Source organism: Triturus cristatus, chromosome 1_2 (assembly GCF_964204655.1).
Source record: "Triturus cristatus chromosome 1_2, aTriCri1.1, whole genome shotgun sequence".
Lineage (NCBI taxonomy): Eukaryota > Metazoa > Chordata > Amphibia > Caudata > Salamandridae > Triturus > Triturus cristatus.
In genome coordinates this window covers 664,056,663-664,076,345 of record NC_140580.1, presented here as the reverse complement: position 1 = coordinate 664,076,345, position 19,683 = coordinate 664,056,663, and the positions used below count along the sequence as shown (strand labels likewise).

Here is a 19,683-nt window from a genome sequence, read left to right as displayed (position 1 = left end):
TTACTCCAGCTACTAAAACATTACCACGTATCATGTTTATATAAGTATGTATAATTATTTTCAGTCTTGATATATAAAAAATACTCTTTTTCAACCTCTGTCCCATCCCTCCTCTCTCTGACTCATTGCAAACCTTTGTGACTACTGCGAACTTTCAAACATCCTCTCAAACTTCCCCCTCCCTTTTAAGCGATGTCACCCAAGTAACAAGCACATACATCAACTACTTAAAAAAACAACTTACATCTACCCCTTTTCCCACCATTCTATCCCTACTCTAAACTCTACTAAACCCACAAGGAATCAAGAGCACAAACCAATTACAACTAATGCACACAGGGACACTTTTTTAAAGTAATCTACTAACTTGCAAACTCTAATTTTGGGTTACAGAGTATCGTGCTACTAGCACTACATAAATACAATTTACAATTACACACAGTATGGGGGCTGTACTGACAAAATTGCCAAGCTGCTTTTGGTTCCCAGTCCAGCCATGAGGTGTAAATCTGCTTTCATGGTAAGAATAGCAAGGGTCACCCTCCGAACCCTCCCCAAAGTAGATGAGATTTTAAGGGGAAGAAGTGGCATGTCACTACACAGAAATTGAAACCTAGACAAATACTTCATCCACAATATTGGCATTAAGTATTTATTTACCATTCTCAGCGTCATATCCACTTACTTATACGTGTGATAAAGTGGTAAGGTTGATATTATGGATGCTATATTTGTGAATGTTGTTTTTTCGACTGCAATATAATTTAAGAGCTCCAGCAATAACAGTAGCATCAGGAAAAGACCCTTCCTATAATTATTGTAGTGTATTTCATTTCAAGGGGTAGGTTAGCAACATGATTGAAGATGGCCTTTCCCATTAATAGCCAGGCTGCTGAATCAATGATGGTACAAGATACATCGCACCCAGTAGAACACAAACCATGCCCAAAGCAGATGCATGACTACAACCTGTCTGGAACGCACACTATTCACTCACCACCCGATACAGGACAGCAGGCGATTTCAGTTGAAAAATCTGCAGCTGGGTTCACCAACCGTCAGCTGAGTACTGAAGTTAAATACACTTATTCTGGTAAAGTGCTGAAGGGAGAACACTGCTTTTTTGATTGATAAATCACAGTCTATAAAATAATCTGGGAAATTCCATAGGTAAATTGTGCCTGACACTAGTCATAATGCTACTTTTGGGATGCAGCACCTTTCTCTGTGTAACCATGGCCCTTCTGACCTAGCACGTCACAGTTAAATTTGTAAACCAACTACTTAAACCTTGGATCAAGTTGAGACTACAAGGGCTTTTATTCATACAATTACCTTTTGACTAACAATCACTACACTTCAATTTCTTTTTGGCCTCAATCTTTTGTCATTTGCCTATCAAAGCATCAAAACCCACTGTGGCATACAATGCATTTGCATTACATAATTACATTTTTTTAAACTGAAGCACACCAGCAGTGACACTTGGGTCCTTCTTTAACTTTGCAGTCTGTACAGAGCACAGAAATGTTATACCAAACTGAACAATTTCAATCCCCTATTCGAGTCATTCTGATAGTTTACTTAATTATATTATCATATAGTAAACATTGGAATTTACTTTAAAAAATTTACAAAACTGGTAAATGCATTTTGTAATGAACCTATGTCCACAAACATCATTGCCCATTTTGTTTCCAATAGTAAAAAGATGAGTAAGAACCCTGGATGGGTCTGACCCAAGATAATTAAAGGTAGGAGGTGTAAGAGTTTCATCTACCTCCCACTCTTCACAAAACATTTGAGTTTTTCTGGATATATTTTTTACTAGGGTGGCTTGTCTTTAGACAAAAGTCATATATTCCCTTGTATTTGTGCAAGGTTATTCTTGGGACAAACAACTGCTGGATATGTGGTATGTGGTAACAACTTCTTTTGTAAGATTACATGTTTGTATTCGTTTAAATCATTGTTGTAATTAATTTTTGTGTCAAAGCCCTTTATTAGCATCAGTAGCTAAAGGTATTTTTTGTAGACTTTATACATGTAAAGGCAGGTAAAGCAATGTTCCTGATTTTTGTGTCTCAGTGCTACGCATCCCATCTTTCTTTCCCGTATCAACTGGAAAGAAGATCTACTGTGTCGTAGGACTCTGTTTGAGATCAGATTCCATGTGTGCTCAAGAAAGTATCCTCCTAACCAACTGCAAAGTCTTTGGATTCTTCACAAAGTAAAGTATTGGTACAGCACCAGCCCTCCTGACTGAAGTACCGCTAGCTTCATATATACGAAGTAAGACACTGGTGTCATTCATAGTTGTATGTCAGCATGATGAGCTTTTAAAGAGACCTTAAGCTGGGCGATTTAATATTAAGCATGAAAAACAAATAGTGTTCTAATGTAAGCATCTGCTGGCTGACACTGCAAGCTGCAACTGCCTGCAGTATGTCGGGAAAGTAGCATCCGCTAGCAGTTTAACATGATCGAGTACCTGAACCTCCTGACCCCACTCAGCTTCCCACCAGCAATTTCTAAAGACAAAAGCGAAACTAGGCACTTTCAGCAGAGGAAAACTTCAACTATAATTGACCTGGGAGCGGGCTTCAAAATGAGCTTTCTGTGGTGAATTGTTTGTGCTCCAGGAAGAGGCATGGTAGACTTGGTGATGGCTGACCATTTATGTGCAATACTGGTGACAAGGTCCAATAGATAAAGCCACTGAATCTCCATAAAGAGACAGCATTACGTTTAATATTTTTTATCTAACCGCGACCTTTCATATACTCAGTTTTATACACAGCATTCCTTCGGCTTATGGATTTTTATACCAATTGAGGTTGATTTCCTTATACATTTAGATACATTTTGCTTAATAATTAGAGCAAAATATTACATTTCGTAAACATCTGAAAACTGAACGTGAAATGTCCTTACCAAATAGAGTAATGTTTAATATATTCGTAAGGACATTTCACATTCAGTTTTCGGATGTTTACGAAATCTGTAGAATTACAACTCACGAGCTGTCACTTCTGAAGGATAGAGTAATAAACAATGTAAAACCCCGGGGTCTATTGAGTGCTAAGAAAGTGTGGAAACCACTACATCAACAAAAATTACAAAAGTGAAACACAACCTAGATATGTCTTTGGGCATATCCCTTTAGAGGACGAAATCCCTCACTCACCAAAGGTGACATGCTTCATCATTTGGGATTCTCCTCCCAGAGGAAACGCCTAGTTCCTCTGGGGGCTACAACTCCCTCACTGTGAGGGAGGAGCTCAGGGATGTTTTTATAATTGAGATGTTCGGATATACTAAATCCACAAATGTAGAGCTAATGGTATGAGTGAGAGCGCAGCGCAAAGAAAATGCAAGTGAAAAAAGTGAAATTTAAAAATAGCTCAAGAACGTGAGGCACAACTTTATTCGTAATAAGAAGGCATGGCTTTCATCAGGATCTACATAGCTACTGCGTGCAGAAGAAAGAATGTGTAATTAACACAAGCAAAGGATACTATAAGTACACACTCTTTCAATGTGTTCATAAATGGTGTAATATACCCGTAAGCACTGGGTAAGTCACCACACCTCTACCTGGCAACCGCTCAGGAAGGGAGCACTGCTCTGTCCGTCGGTACGCCAGCGCTACAATGAGCCTGGAGCCGGTTAATTACTCATTTTTTCTTCTGCACGCAGTAGCTATTTAGGTCCTGATGAAAGCCGTGCCTTCTTAGAGGCTATATGGCTGAAACATGTTGACCAACAATTCCATCACCACGGTCTAAAAAATCCGTTGACTGCTGGTGCACTATTATTTTAACCTTAGCCAAGCACGTATTACGAATAAAGTTGTGCCTCACGTTCTTGAGCTATTTTTAAATTTCACTTTTTTCACTTGCATTTTCTTTGCGCTGCGCTCTCACTCATACCATTAGCTCTACATTTGTGGATTTAGTATATCCGAACATCTCAATTATAAAAACATCCCTGAGCTCCTCCCTCACAGTGAGGGAGTTGTAGCCCCCAGGGGAACTAGGCGTTTCCTCTGGGAGGAGAGTCCCAAATGATGAAGCATGTCACCTTTGGTGAGTGAGGGATTTCGTCCTCTAAAGGGATATGGCCAAAGACCTATCTAGGTTGTGTTTCACTTTTGTAATTTTTGTTGATGTAGTGGTTTCCACACTTTCTTAGCACTCAATAGACCCCGGGGTTTTACATTGTTTATTACTCTGTCTTTTTGGGGGAACAAACCCTGTGCGGTCTAAAACATTTTCCCTCAGACCCTCCGGCTTTTGAACCGTAATTTGTTAGTGACTTCTGAAGGATAGCCTTATGCTCTGCATAAAACTAAAAAGAAAACAATGGTAACTTTTCAAAAGTTACTTTTTTCCTGGCTTTTACTGTAGTTCTGGTTTGAGGCCTTTGAATGCTTCTATCCACCTCCATCTACTACAGGCCAAATCCTTACTAAGTGCGTGCAATGTTTCAAAATTGAAGTGTGTGACAGGAAATGGCAAGCTACTGGTTGGAAAACAGTGATTCTGTAAAAACAAAATGGAAACCTTAGTGTGAAGTTTGAAGGTAAAGCAAAGGAAGAGTGGGGTTTTTGTATAAAAGTGTTGAATAAAGTATGTTATTGAATGGCTGAGATGGGGGTGCTTTCATTTTTAGGTGGAATGGTAATGTAGAATGCTTGGTTACTAAGTACAAGATTAAACAATTGGAGGGAGGGCCAAGTACATCTTTGGAGACAAGTGATAAGAGAGTGACTTTGAGGGAATCGTGAGCTAGATTTTGGCAAGAGACTGAATATTTTGAGGAAATATAATAAAAAGAGCATTGATAACCTCTGAACCTTTTAATGTCACTGTTACCATGTTGAGTCCCATGCCATTATTACAAATTACTAGGCCTGATTGCGTGGACAGATATCTGCACAAATGTTTATCAACAAGAAATGTGTTCACAGAAACAAATAAGGCAGAAAAGGTTCACCTCATCAGAAGCCTCAAGTTTTGGGTCAAACTGGCAAAAAATCTGCTCCAAATCCTTTCGAATCACATTTGCAAGCACATTCAACCGTCCCCTGCAAAACAAATGGCAACAGTTAGCACTGTAAAATGCAAAGGTCATAAGTCAGTACTGACAGCAATATTTAAAATGATAGCAGCAATTACATATTTAAGGCTTAAAAATCTGTTGAATCTGAAAAAACGTTTTTCAGCTGTTCGCTACCTCACTCCCAGAGGTGGGACCACGGTCGCTGGGCAAACAGCCCATGTAGTTCATTTCAGTAGGCTCTATATTCTGGACAAGTCCATCTATGGGATAACACTGAGCGCTGTTTGCAATAAGCTGCTACCGTATGTCCCCATGTACTGTGATCCGAGTCTCATGATCCACTCCCAATTCCTCAGCCACACCGCCTTGGGGAATTATCTTCCCTTCAATCTGCTCCTACTGTCTGCCATGTCCAGTTTAAAAAAAATTGAATTCTTAGCCTTTTATTCACTCTAGGAATTCTACAGATGTGATGCATTCACTGTGTATTATGTCCACTTGATATAGCAGATAAGCAATCTCAAATGCAACTATTGCTAGTAGTATAATATTACTGCTTCCATTGCCACTACTACTGCTACTATTGAACTGGCCCGTAATCTCCAGCACTTTATCCCCAAAGCTAAAATCACTCCAGATCATCCTGACAACTACTGCATACACCTGTACTCATTCAGTGTATTCAGTATATCAAACAATCTGCTGGATATATTCTAGAGACAACATCACCCAGCAATGAGCATAAAGTCGATACTTGTTTCAATCATAAATGATATTTTCAAAAAAATTAGAAAGGACATATAACTGAGATTTGTCCACCATCCTACCAAACAGAATACATCACAAACTAGATAAGACAGGTGGCAAGGTACAGTGCCGCTTTGTCTAAAGTGGCAGATTACCGTACTAAAATACATGAAATGCATTTCTCCATTTTGTAAACAAAACAAATACACTTCTTGTATTACAGATGATCTGAACAATCTATCTCATCTTCCAGTCAATAAGGGATCATGACCCATCTCCCCTTACATGAAAAAGTTACCTCAGTGGTAACCCAGCAGTCTAGAAAAATACATACCAATACAACTGTGGTATGCTTGCTTATAGATATCCCCCCCCCCCAAACTTGCTGGGTTACTACACCAAAGCACTATAAAAACGTAAAGCCCTGAGATTGCCATTACAAAGGCTGTACCTTGTTCAGGATAAGTACAGAAAATGTTTATTTTGATTTCAAGGTTCTATAATATATTTATGGGGTAACTGTACATTTAACATTGTTTTTAAACACATGAAACAGACTGATAGGGCTAGTGATAACACAAGAATTGGAGTAAGACTACTAAGTAAGTTAGAGAAACTCTATAGATAAGGGAATAGATTAGGTTTAGTACTAGGGTTCGGGTAGGTAGAACAACTTAATTTAATTAATATAAATGAAACTAAATTAATAAAGGATTATGGTTAGTAATGGGGTTAGGTTCATTATTTAGTTAAATTAAATTAAATATACTATTAACAGGAGGTCAGTATTAGTGGCAGTGCTAGGCTGTTAATTATTTAACTTACTTGAAGTTAAATTAGAGCTCAGAATTAGGTCAAAGACACTTACTTAAATTATCTAATTTAAATTAAGATTAGGATTAGTAATGTGGCTTCAGTAAGGAAAATATTCAATTTAAACATATTTAAATTAACAGTTACTTTTAATTTTAGAATTAGGTTAATTCTAACTATTTTAATGTAATTTAGCATAAGGGTTACTTTAAGGTTAGCAATTATATTTAATTACATTTGGTTAGTTTAAAACTAGGGATTCAATTAAGTCTACAATTTTATAATTGAAAAGAATAAATCAATGGAGATTAAACTTCTGGAAACAGGAGCCTGATTGGAAACATCATTACGATTCACCCCAGGAACTGCTGGGTCTCTGGGGTGAGTTACCCAAGTGCCATAGCTGAGGATGTTTATACTGAATGCAGCACTGATATTTTATATATCTGAAAAGGGAAACATCTTGGTCGACTAAACGGGCCTTTGCTTCATCAGTTTTGCACTAAGCAGGAAGAAACATGTATGGGTTATCCTACACATGTTTGTCACCAGTACTAAGCACCTGCACCAATCTTTTGCTCTCCGACTCAAGCCCTCCTGCAAAACAGTAGCACACATAATTCTCATGTGTGGTACAAGACAGGACATTAAATCCTTAGAGCAGTGGTTCTTAATGTTTGACTTCTGAGGGCACCCACTTAATCATAACTGGTACCCAGGAACCCCCAATGTTCAGCACATTATGTTTTTACATAGAAACCTAAATATATCAGTAACATCTTGTTTGCCTTGTTTGTTTGAATGTTTTGAGTTGTATTTAAGATTACAGGCTCAATAGCCATCACATTCCACATGATGCTATAATGCCTGTAAGTGTTTGTACTCCAAATAACATATATGTGTTTCACACAGTAAATGTCTGTTCTATTTTAATGTAGATTTTCACAAGGTATGTTCAAGTTACAATTTTATAAGTGTTGTGAATTTTTCATTGAAATAACTACAACTACAATGGTGCCTTGTTTCAGTTTTGCGAAAATAATATTGACATTTAATTTTGTTCATTCTCCCTTTTCTATCATATTTTCACATATTGTAAAGTGTCATTTATTGATCAATCTCTATTTAATGCTCTCTTTTGGAAATAGTTAGTGTTGAATTTTGAATGTTGTCCTTTTCTTTTCATGTAATTGAATTGATGTCATTAGTTTCACAAATCAAAGTTTGTTAACCTAAAACATTTAGGGCCTGTAAATTTGTATGCTGAATATAAGTGGCATATGTGAAAAATTTACTCTGCACTGTTTATATAATAACTAATTCTAAACATCCCTCTAAATTGTGTAAAAGTCTGGTTTTTAGCCTGCTAGTCATCGGAATGGTTAATTTCACATTTCTCCTCTCTACTATGTAGTGTTGAATGCTTGGTACATTATGTGTATACTTACTAATTTATTTTTTTCATTTAAAGGACATCTTCTTACCTGCATATTTGAAGTAGTGTTGTACGAAATATAAACTGATTGTGTAATAAATTGCAATTACACTGACATTTCTAATCATGATATTTAATTCCCTTTCCCTTTTAGGTTGCTACATTTATTCTCTTCAAATTCATTGGATGTGTATGTATTCCACACTTTTACAAAATATTATTTGTTTTACATTCATAATAGGTCCAACAGTCAGAGTACGTGGCCAAACATCTGTCACTCAGGATACCTCCACTCCAGCCCAGGATCAAGCATCCATGGAGGACTCCAATCCTGTACGTCCGGATGAAGAAGAGCGAACTGGTCCATCTCGTCTGCCTTGGCAGACGCCTCTAGTGAGTCTCACTCGGCCCACACCTACACCTCCCACCCCAGCTGTTACAACACCTCAGTTACAGATACCGCCACTTCCTGTGCCCAAAGCAATATCCCACCGATCTTGTGCATCCCAGTCCTGGTTGCTGTTGAGACACCACCACCACCACCTCCAGTTCAGCCAGAAACCAGTGGGATGGGGCACAATAGGCCAAGGGCACAGGGTACTGGGGGTAGGGGTTGTGGGAGGGATTCTGTGGGCCAGCATAGTGAAACCACTGAGATCACTGTCACTCATGTCACCATCAACCAAGTCTTGGGATCCTTCCATCAGTCCCAAGGCATGATGGGCCAGGTTCCTACAGAGCTCTGGGACATGAAGCAGTTGCAGTGGGAGCACAATGTACAGATGGAGAATCTCAACTCCAAATTGGACTCCCTGACTCGGGTGCTGCGGGTCATTTACACCCATATGTGCAGGACTTTCCTGGTACCAGCTTCCCCTTTCTGTGGGCCTACTAAATCTGGGCCAACTACATATGCCTCCGCCACAGAAAGGGAGGCCTAGACACAAGCGGCAACACCTGCACCCAATTAAGTCCCTGCAACTGTTGAGCCACGAGCACATGTTCATCTGGAGCACCAGGAGAGAATGGCAAGAACACCACCAAGAGACGCAGAACCTAATTTCCTCCAGTGTGTGACTACCATTCACTCTGTAGACTATTTTCTGAACACATTTACCTTTCTAAGGCCAGTTGTATTTTGGACTACAACATTTTTTGGCTCAACAATTATTGCTTCATTCACCATGAATGGCTATTTCTCTTTTCGTTTGCTAATTGTTTTTCTTCCTTTCTTGATTTTATTTGGTTTTGCTTAATGAAAGCAAAAATAACAAAGACAAAGTCTGGTGTTTTGATATTTTCTGTATTCATTATATTGTTTTTCTTTCCAACATACATTTCAAAATGTAAACAACCAAATGATTGTGTATTTATAAATGAATTGAAAGTAGGTCATGTTTCTCCCAAAAATCTACCATGACAACAAAATACAAATGCTAAAAACTCATCGACATGTAGTTTATTACATTTTAAAGAGACTTTTCTGTCAAATTTTTCTTAAACATAACAAACCATACATAACACAAATACTCAGTGCCATTTTTACACTTCCAGTTCCACACTTTGCCACCATGGAGGAAGGGACCATAATCAGTTCCACGCCTTGCCACCATGGAGGAAGGGAATATATTCAAAACAATCAGATTCAATAGGCAAAAATATAATTGGATTATGTCATCAGCTGGAGCCAGATCTTCTGCCTCACAATAGGAATTGTACAACAACACGACCAATAGTCCTAAATCTAGACAGAACTCAATATTGTGGCCACAGGAGCATTCAAATACACTGTTGCAGTGTCTGGGGGAATGTCACAACCAACTTTAAGTGGTGTGCTACAAGAAGTTCCTTCTAAAATGATGAGAAGTGTCAACATGCTCATACACTAAACCATTTTACCAATGTGAAGGAGGTGACTATGCGTTTGGTTGACTACCACATGTGGTTAGAGCAAATCAAGCATCACATATTGGCTTGGTGCCACCATTCAACAGAAAACAAGTTGAATGCAATCTTAAATACTTCCATTCAATCACTATGCAAATTGTTTCAGTACAAGGTATGTACACCCAAAGTCTGTGTGTGTATTGCATAGGAACAACCTATGTTCCCTTTGTACTTCGCAACAGCAGCATTTAACTGCTAATGTCACAACTCTGAAATGTCCAAATGAAGATTAAATGGAGAAGGGTCCTAAAACAGATAAAAACAAGAAGGTTAATTAAATTACATTTCAAAATAGAGGCCTTACAAATTAATTTATTTGAGGACACATTTTCAAAGAACAATCAATGATGAGCAATGCTAATGAACACAGTAGTCAGTTCAGTTCAGTTCAAAAATGCTTTATTCGGCATGTTTAAACAGCCACATAGCAAACATGAAATAACATACAACATCATACAATAAAAACTTTAGAATAACAGGATATAGACCAGTTACATAGAAAGGTACAACATAGAAATAATTGATATGCTGACCCCAAGAAATTGTTTAGGTTACCATCCCCGTATAAAGTGCCAGTGCATGATAGGATGAACAATATAAAACAGATAAAATAATTCCAGTAGGCTTAAAATTTATATGACCAAAGAACAGACATGCCGGTTAGAGTGCAAAAGAAATGCAAAGTAAAGTGCAATTCACGATTCTGGACATGTGCAAAGAGTCGCTTGTATTGCTCACTCGCTAAAGTGACAGTGCAACTTATGGAAGGCCAAGAGAATTACATAATAATAGATTTCCTGGCACACATACATTTCAAAATATAAGTAGCTGTATGAAAACATATATCTGCACTCTCCAGATTAAACAGTAACTGCATTGCGCTCTTTGTAGTCCGGACATTGTATTTTAAAAAGATAGGTTTTAAAAAGTGACATCTTAAAAATACATACAATTTACAAAAAAGCATAAAATGGCAACAACTCTGTTTGGATGAATCATCACATGGGCATAAAATATTACTATGCTGCCTGGTGATAGGAAAGGACACAAGATGGTGTACTATTCCGAGCCTTAGGCGGGTAAGAACAAAGCGATGAGATCTTCTTGTGACTTCGGTCAGATATGGCTGAAAACCTTCTTTTAGATTATTTTCACCATAGAAGACATAAGTACACTGTTTAAGACGGACAGGATCTCTAGATTGTCTTGTATAACGTAAAAAAGACACCTTGAGATCTAATTTAGATATACTGGCAGCTTCCTCGGGAATTAAAAAAGGATCTTGATTGAAAAGGAGCTTGAACCAGTGATAGATATGTCTGAGCCAAGGTATATACAGACAGTAGTCCACCCTTAGACAATCTCTGACAGTAGTCAAAGTGTCGAAACTTTGATCGACAAACATCGTTGCACTGGATGTCACTTTACTTGGCCTTTCTAAATAATGTGTAGCACAGACTTTAACCTCACTACCTTAGAAATTGGTTTAACATTTCATTTAATAAAATTCATTATATACTTACAGTCATGTGAAGAGGTTATCAATGACATGGCTCTTCATGGTGGTCTTCATCTGCAGTGTATGGGATGTTCCGTTGCAGGGCTATGTTGTGTAACATGCAGTAGGCAATGGTGATTTTGCATACCTTCTCGGGTGAGTAGAGGAGGGCTCCACCAGTCTTGACCAGACATTGAAGTCTGGCCTTTAGGAACACAAAAGGCAGCTTCACTGGCTTCTGTGCTCTTCCATGGGCCTTATTGAAGCGGACTTCCCCTGGCGTTGCTGGATTCCTCTGTGGTGTAACAACCATAGTCGGTTAGGATAAGCTGAGTCTCCAATATGGGATGCAAAAAAATGATCCCAAAAATGTAACACGTTTTAACATCATTACACTTTACATTAACCAAACAATATAGTGACAGATAGTACTTACCAACAAGTCAGACTGTCTCAGGTCCAAGTTGTGACATTTGCTGGGGTATGCTGCTGTTCCATAGTACAAAGGAATTATGGGCTGATACACGAAAATGCACACACACACTTGTGATGTACAAACCTGGTAAGGAGACAACTTGCACATTGATTGAGTGGAAGTTCTATTGATTGCAGTACACTTGTCCTTTGGTGTGTGGTGGCACTAAGGCAATATGTGTGCCAACAATTGCTCCAACCACATGTGGTAAGTGGCCCAAGGCATAAAAATCGCCCTTCACATGGGTAAAATCCTGGTTTGTAGGAAACTGAATGAAGTTGTTGATGTGTCTCATCACTGAAGAAGGAATGTCTTGAAGCACACCATTGAAAGCTGGTTGAGACATTCCATCAGATACTGCCACAGTGTATTGGAATGATCATGTGGCCAAAAAATTGAGTACTGCCATTATTTTGACTATTGATGGTACTGATGTGGAATTACTATTGTGAGGCAGAAGATCTGGCTGCAGCTGATGAATGCTTTTAAATGGCAGAAAAATTAAATGGAGAGTTATTAACACAAACAGTTTACATTTCACAGGCTCTCAGTCACCCATACAAATATATCCCCTTCATAGGCACACATGTTAATACATCCCCAAAGATCACGCCCTCACTGATACACCTGGCAGACCTTTCATAGTGCCCTTAGTCATGGTATTTAGTTCAATCCATAGTATCTGGCTCTATGGACATTTGGCTTTCAGTCAATGTAGCTGGCCGTGGGGGTGTCTGGTTACAATGTGTAAGCTGTTTAGCCTCCAGTATTTCAAAACAATATTCACTGATAAGAAGTAGCACTCACTACAGAAAAAGTTAGAGTCTCCTGGCATTGATGATGTCACTGGCCAGGATTATTGAATTTAGGAAAGATAAGGGTAGTAAACAAGTTACAACAAAAGTATGATTTATTGTTTATTTTGGCTCAATGAAAAACAAAAATATATTGTGTAGTAACACTTGAGTACTGCTTGTGATTGATGTAGTAAAAATGTGTTACATCAATACAGACAAACAACAAGTCACAAAACAATTCTTTTTTTCTTTAATTGCTTGTATTCATACAGGTCAACGCCCATCAGAACAAGCATTGGCATAGCCAATAGGTCTCGCCTTTGGGACCTTATAAGTGTTTAGCCATGCAACAGTTGCATAACTAAACACTTATAGGGTCCCAAAAGCGAGACCTATTGGCTATGCCAAGCGGCCGCGAAAGTGATCGAGATGGTGAGCAAACATCAAAGTGGCCGTGCGGCCGCTAAAGTGAGAGTAATCGCGGTAAAAGTGGCGCGCGCGCCCGCGCACATGCACTGTGGCTCTAGGCTGGCCTGGTAGCACTTTTTGGAGCCCTCTCAGTAAGTCTCGCCAGACCAGCGCATGCGCTGGGTCAGGCGAGACCTAAAAAGGACATATGGAAGCCCATCACCAAGAAGGTGTTGACCCTGGGGGGCTACAAGCGGTGCACCATTCCCTGTCGGAAGAGGGATGAGGACCTACGATGCTGGACCAAGAAGTCCAGCTCTGCAAGTCATCCCCAGGTGGGAAGTGTATGCGCTACACCCTGACCTCTCTAATGGCCCGCATACTTGCAGTGGCCTATCTGGTGCTTGATGGGCAGATGAGAGTCCAACAGCAGCATGAAGGGATAAGTCCTAGGTTGAAATGAACATGTAAAATAACACATTTTTGTTACAGCAAATAATTTTGCTATCAGCATTAAGGCTGACACATGGCTAACGCAGAAGAAGAGTTCTTGAAGGTGTACGTTTTGCACAAGATGCATGATTGTTGGGAAGTGGGTTATTAGTAATGGCAAATGAATATCTGCCACTGCCAATAAGGCCACTAACACAATATGGGGCTAAGTCCAGGTCTTAGAAAGTTATTCCCCTGCTCAACCTTTGGTAGCTTGGCTGCGAGCAGGCAGGCTTAACTTCAAAGACAGGTATGTAAAACATTTTAAAACACCAGTAAATAATTAAGACACCACACACAATAAAAATCCAACACTAATTTATAACAATAGGAAATATTTGTATCTTTAAAATGACACTCGCACAAACAAAATCCAATGTAGGGAACCGGGGATACAATTTTTTTAAAGATTTAGCACTATACAGCACATAGAAACCTATATCACCTATTGGGACATCTGGTCGCGCTAGGCTGATTCAAAGTCAAAGTTTCATGCCGACTGTGATGGAGCCCTGCGCGGCTACCCCTCACGGTAGTTTTCCTTCAAAGTTTTTACCCTTTGACTTAGAAACTTTTCTTGATCTTTTCTTCCCTTGAAGCTCTCAGCCAATCTGGATTCGGTGAGTGTTCGCCAGCTTGCCTTGTGACAAGTTCCCGGTCAAACGTGGCGAAGTCCGACCTTCAGAGCTTTCCCTCAGGACAAATCAGGGATACAGGTAGGCTTGCAGTTGAAGGTGGGCGGCTTGGCTCTCGCGGTTGGTTCAGGTCACCTTTTCTGCGTTCTGACTTAGAGACCTCTATGGAGCTTTTTTTGTGGGGTCCCTCGATGCTCTTCACCAGGCCGGCTTCGATGAGGTTTCGCCAGCTTGGGTTTCAGCTTACTCCGGTCAAACTCTGGAAATGGGACCTCCGGAGCTTTCCAGTAGGACGAACCTGGGCGGCAGGTCGGCTCGTGGTTGAGGGTCACCGGCTTGGCTGGCCAGGTCGAGTTGGTTCACTTATGGAGCTTTTTTCCAAAGTTGCTCCAAACTTCTCTATACTTATGGAACTTCTTCCTGAAGTTCCCCAAAGGGTCCAAAAGTGCCCAGAACATACTCCAAGGGTCTGGAAGCTCCAAGATGATCCTTGACAGTTTAGGATTTCATTTCCCACAATTCACTTGAAACTCTTACAAATCCACTGGTAGTACTCTAGGCTGAGGAATCTTGGTGTTGATGTTCCAGGTGAGCTCTGTTAACGTGTAGCTTGGAGGGAGTCCACTCTTTAGTCCTTTTGAAGCAAGTTAGGTCTACAGGGCTGTAGTTCAGATTGTGCAGCAGGCGCAATCTTCAGAGAGCAAGGCCTGGTTGGTGCTAATCAAACTCCTCAGTATGGACCCTTCTTCTCTCTTAAGTTTCAAGCAGCAGATCGGAGAGGCTCTGGCCCTCTCAGATACTTATTTCAAGTTCTCTGGATCAAGCAGGAGGGCACTCATGTCCAATGAGGTGCAGAGCAACATCCCAGGGTATAACCACCTCCGACATGTGGTACTATTTTCTACCAGAGAGCACCAATTCTGCACAATTCATAATGGCATAATGGCTGATTTTCCAGCAGGGAGAGAAGAGCTGGCTAAACACCCCTACCCTCCTTCCGGGATGGTTGATCTCCATGGACTTTCCCCCTTGCCTCTGCTCATTACTTCCTTAATCCCACCATCTGGCTGGGTTCAAAGAGGAGATGTGTAAATTGAAACTGACTTCTTCTGTCTGTCTCCTCCTTCCATTGAAGAATATGGTTTACAACCCCTCCCCCTGCTCTGGCATTCCTATGCAGCAGAACCCAGGGGCTATTTATCACCTCATCAAAGGAGCCTGGCTAATCCACTTAACTTTGACCAATCAGGACAGACCACTGGTAGGCTGAATTTTGGCTTACAGACAAGAAAGTAGTATAACTTCTTGTATGTACACTTTTAGAGAAACTCAACAATAAATATTGTTGGATTTATCAACACCTTCTTTGGAAGGTCTTTGAATGGTATCTCTATGATTCTCCTAGCGGGAATTATTAGCTAATAACTTCCTGACATGTTAACCTATGTGGCAGTGGATTTGCAATGGGAAAAGTGACTTGGGCCATTTTTCCATCACCAGGCCTAATAAAAACACATTTTATAAGGGCCCTGCCTATACCTACAGGACCCCACATCCCTGGGATACCTAGGGGAGACTTTAGGGGTTCTGAATATGTGAAGATATTGCATATCCTCGCTCCACAGTGCTCCTAGCACAAAAGTCGATTTTGTGAAGCACTTTATCATAATGTTGGGAGGGAAATGTGCAATTTCACTTAACGAAGGGCATATGAAACTCATTTTATAAGGGTCTTCCTTATAAATACATGACCCCCACCCCTGGGACACCTAGGGGAGACCCTAGGGGTGCCTAATACGCTTAAATATTGTAGTTTATCAACTTCTAAGTGCCCCAAATACCAAAGTCGAGTTTGGGCATAATTTACATTTAAAAAGCAGTCCTGCAACATAGGGCATGCTTTTAAACTGACCTCAGGCTTAAGCAGTGCACACATGCAAGTACAGAAAGGGCTGCTGTCCTCTAAACTGCCATGCCCTATTATATACTAGGGACTTAAAAGTCGTCTTAATTCCCCTGCCCTAATATGAAATAGGGCCTTATAGGGGAGGTCATACCAATCACAGAGGTACCCCAACCCATAGTGTACCCATGTGTATGTAGGTTTTTTCACTGTATTCTAAGCCTCTCTTTCAGGATAGCACTGGCCCTGGGTCTGGTTAGGCAGAGCCCAGGGTCAGCCAGAGTCAGTTACCACCAGTACCAGTCAGTAAACAAGCTGGGGGGTGCCCAGGGCACAGGATGACCTTGCAACAATGATGTTGTGTTTTGTATATAGATTTGTGGAAAAGGATACTATGCGATTGTTGTTCACTACCAAAGGACTGGTTTCAGCAGACACATGCCTGCCTAAACAACCAATATACATCAGGTTGTTTTATCTTATCAGATACAGTTGTACTAAACAGGCCACTAGTCTTCATTGTGTCAGGTGAGATGCCTGTTCACTATTGTGAATGATGTAAGGATAGCCCTATTACATGTGACATAGCATAAAATGCACTTATGATACAGTGGACGTACCAAACGTCACATTGGTAAGCAGGTTTTATGCACAAACGAGTGAGCAAGTGAGCCAAAATGTCTAATAACATCAATGGCAGCATTTTAGATTGAAAACATATCCTAAATGTGTTTTGATTGCAAAATACTATTTCATTCATGTTAAAAGTGACAGATTTGCATGGTGTCTTACTCTTTCACAAATGTGCATGTAAGCCAGTCTGTCTTTTGGAAAATATTTGTGAGAGGCATACAATTTTTGGAACAACACAGACAGGGATGTGTATATATTGGTGGCAGAGTAGTACATACCCAAGACTATTTTTAATGTCCTTGATTATGTCCAGATGATAACTCAATGATGGAGAAAAATGGGCTATTTAGAGGGACTTTTGCAGATGGAATGTTCCATCACATACATATTTGTGTAGCCCATCTGGAAAACTTAAAATCAGGCCCACTCATGACTCATTAGGCAAATGTAGAACTGCTTCAAAGTGTAATATGTTGCATATTGTGAATTACGTTTGAATATTTGATGTACAATGTACATATGAATCAGTGTATGTAATATTTTCTGTGCTGTTGTACCAATATTTGGCTAAAGAAATCCAGCACATTTTGCAAAACAATTTCACAAAGGTAAAACAAAGTTTTAATAACTACATATATTTTGTTTTGGAGTCAAATGTGAACATGTTTTTGCTCTGAACTGAAGTGGATTAGAAATGTATCAAGGCCTATGTATTTACTTATGCTGTAGAAGTCATTTGTCAATCTACCAAAAAGATTTTTTTCTTAATTTCTTCAACAGCATACGTATCTACATAGTGCGTGAAACATTGATAAGCTACTTCAGTACAGAATCCATATGATATTTTTTATGTTTGAAATATACTTTAGTTACTTGAAGTAAGAGTTCCCATTGTGAAATGCCCAAAGAAAGGAAACTGCCTTTCAGTGTATACAAATATACGTACAACATTGCAGTATTTGTTGACGCACATTGATTCATAATTACTTATAGTGAATGAAAATAATGTGAAGTGTTTTGCCTTTTAAACACACTGTACAAAGGTATGTTTGGTGTATATCCTTTTGGGTAACACAAGTTCACTAATCTAAACAACAAAGCCCAATCATTCAGAGGTGGTAAACAGTTCTAGGAGAGAATTGAAAATGGATAAGAGACAAGATCACACATGATATAGGAGCTATCATGGGTAACAACAAAATTGTGACCAAATGGTTTCTGGAAATGTTGCCTACATGCATGAGCTTAAGTTCATATAGAACCAAAGTTTGAAAGCCTAGCAGTAGGTGAAATATGAAAACTTGGAGAATATATTGTGATCAAACTTCATGTTCAGTTCTATTTACACAGATACTTTAATACTATTGTACATGTCTTTATAGCATCTTCAGCAGCTGGCAAAAGGGACAATAGCCGCGTAGGCGGGGAAGCAGCTGGCCACTGTGGGTGCTGAGACCACCAACACCGAGGGACCCAGTGGCACGGAGAGCGAGGGGACTGAACTAGAGACCACCAGCTCAACAACGGCATCTTCAGAGGCCTCCACAAGCAAGAAGTCCCTAGTGGTGGCAAGCCCTACAGAAACTTTACCAACTGCATCCTTGTCTGCCACCCAATGAACCATCTCCACCCTCCTTCTTGCTCCCCCCGGTTGGCCAAACCCACCCCCCTAAAAGGGGTGGCTTCTATTTCGCTGCAGGCACCTCCCCCCTGCCCCTGTCTACCCAGCTGCGCTAAGTGAGGAGGCAAATGGCCTCCTATGAAATATCTCTGTAGGCCAGAATGCACTCCTGAATGCCATCCAGGGGCTTAGTTGCCACAAGCAACAAATGTTAGCATACCTGGAAGCCATTCATAGCGCTATGTCTGGCCTGCAGAGAGCATTTACAGGCCTAGTCTCTTCAATGACCGCAGCCTCCCAACTAGCCTAACCTTGTGCCCCAACTCAAGCCCCTTTCCCATCCCCATTACCAGCCCTGTTTCAAGCACACTCACTCCTTTGCATGCACGCACTACAACAGACACACTACCACTATGCCTGCCCCCCCACACCCACGACCACCACCACATCCACACCACCCACAACCACATCCATCACCACCCACACCCACCTCAACCACCACATTCACAAGCACACCCGCAAGCACAACACCCACCACCACATCCACATGACCCAGCACACCTACAAGCACCACTACACCAACCACCTCATCATCACACACCTACATGCAAAATAACTACCTCAAACCCAAACGCCCACACTCACCCAACCAACATACACCTGCCAAGAAACACACACCTAAACATACAAAACATAAAGCAGACCCACATGCAACTGCAATACCAACAGACACGCATCTCACACACTGCAACTCCCTCTACCTCCCAATCGCAACCCTCTACTACCTATCCAGCCTTTTATCCTAATGACATTTCTTTTTTGCTCTGGCCTTGACCCCCTCCAAATCCAAACCCACCCCTCCCAAATCCAAAGTATCCCTTACCAAACCCAAAACCACCCCTCCCAAACCCAAAACCACCCACCCAAAGAAATGTCATTGAGGTGCCTGCTCTGTGCCAACTAGATGCCCCTTCCTGAGGAGGTTCCACTTGGCAGTTCAATTGGGGACAAGTTTAGTGCTACGGCACAGCACTGCATTTTGCCACAGACTACTGGTGTAAAACAAAACTGAATTTGTTATTGAGAGAAGTATCTCATTGGTTTAATAAACCACTATTAAAGTTTCACTAAGTTTGTCATGACTTCAATTTTCCTTTACAATTCTTTGATTCCTAGCAATGTTTCTGACTAAAAAGTGAAGAACATATTTTTAAT

At 40.3% G+C, this 19,683-nt stretch overlaps 1 protein-coding gene across 2 annotated transcripts in view; it reads right to left on the bottom strand.

Moving 5' to 3' along the window:
- Positions 1-19,683, bottom strand: part of OGDHL (oxoglutarate dehydrogenase L) — a 713,311-nt gene that overhangs the window by 369,421 nt on the left and 324,207 nt on the right. For both annotated transcript variants that reach the window (XM_085608435.1, XM_085608426.1), the window contains one exon: positions 4,999-5,089. In XM_085608435.1, coding sequence (XP_085464561.1) covers positions 4,999-5,089 — 91 coding nt within the window. The remainder of the gene's footprint in view (positions 1-4,998; positions 5,090-19,683) is intronic.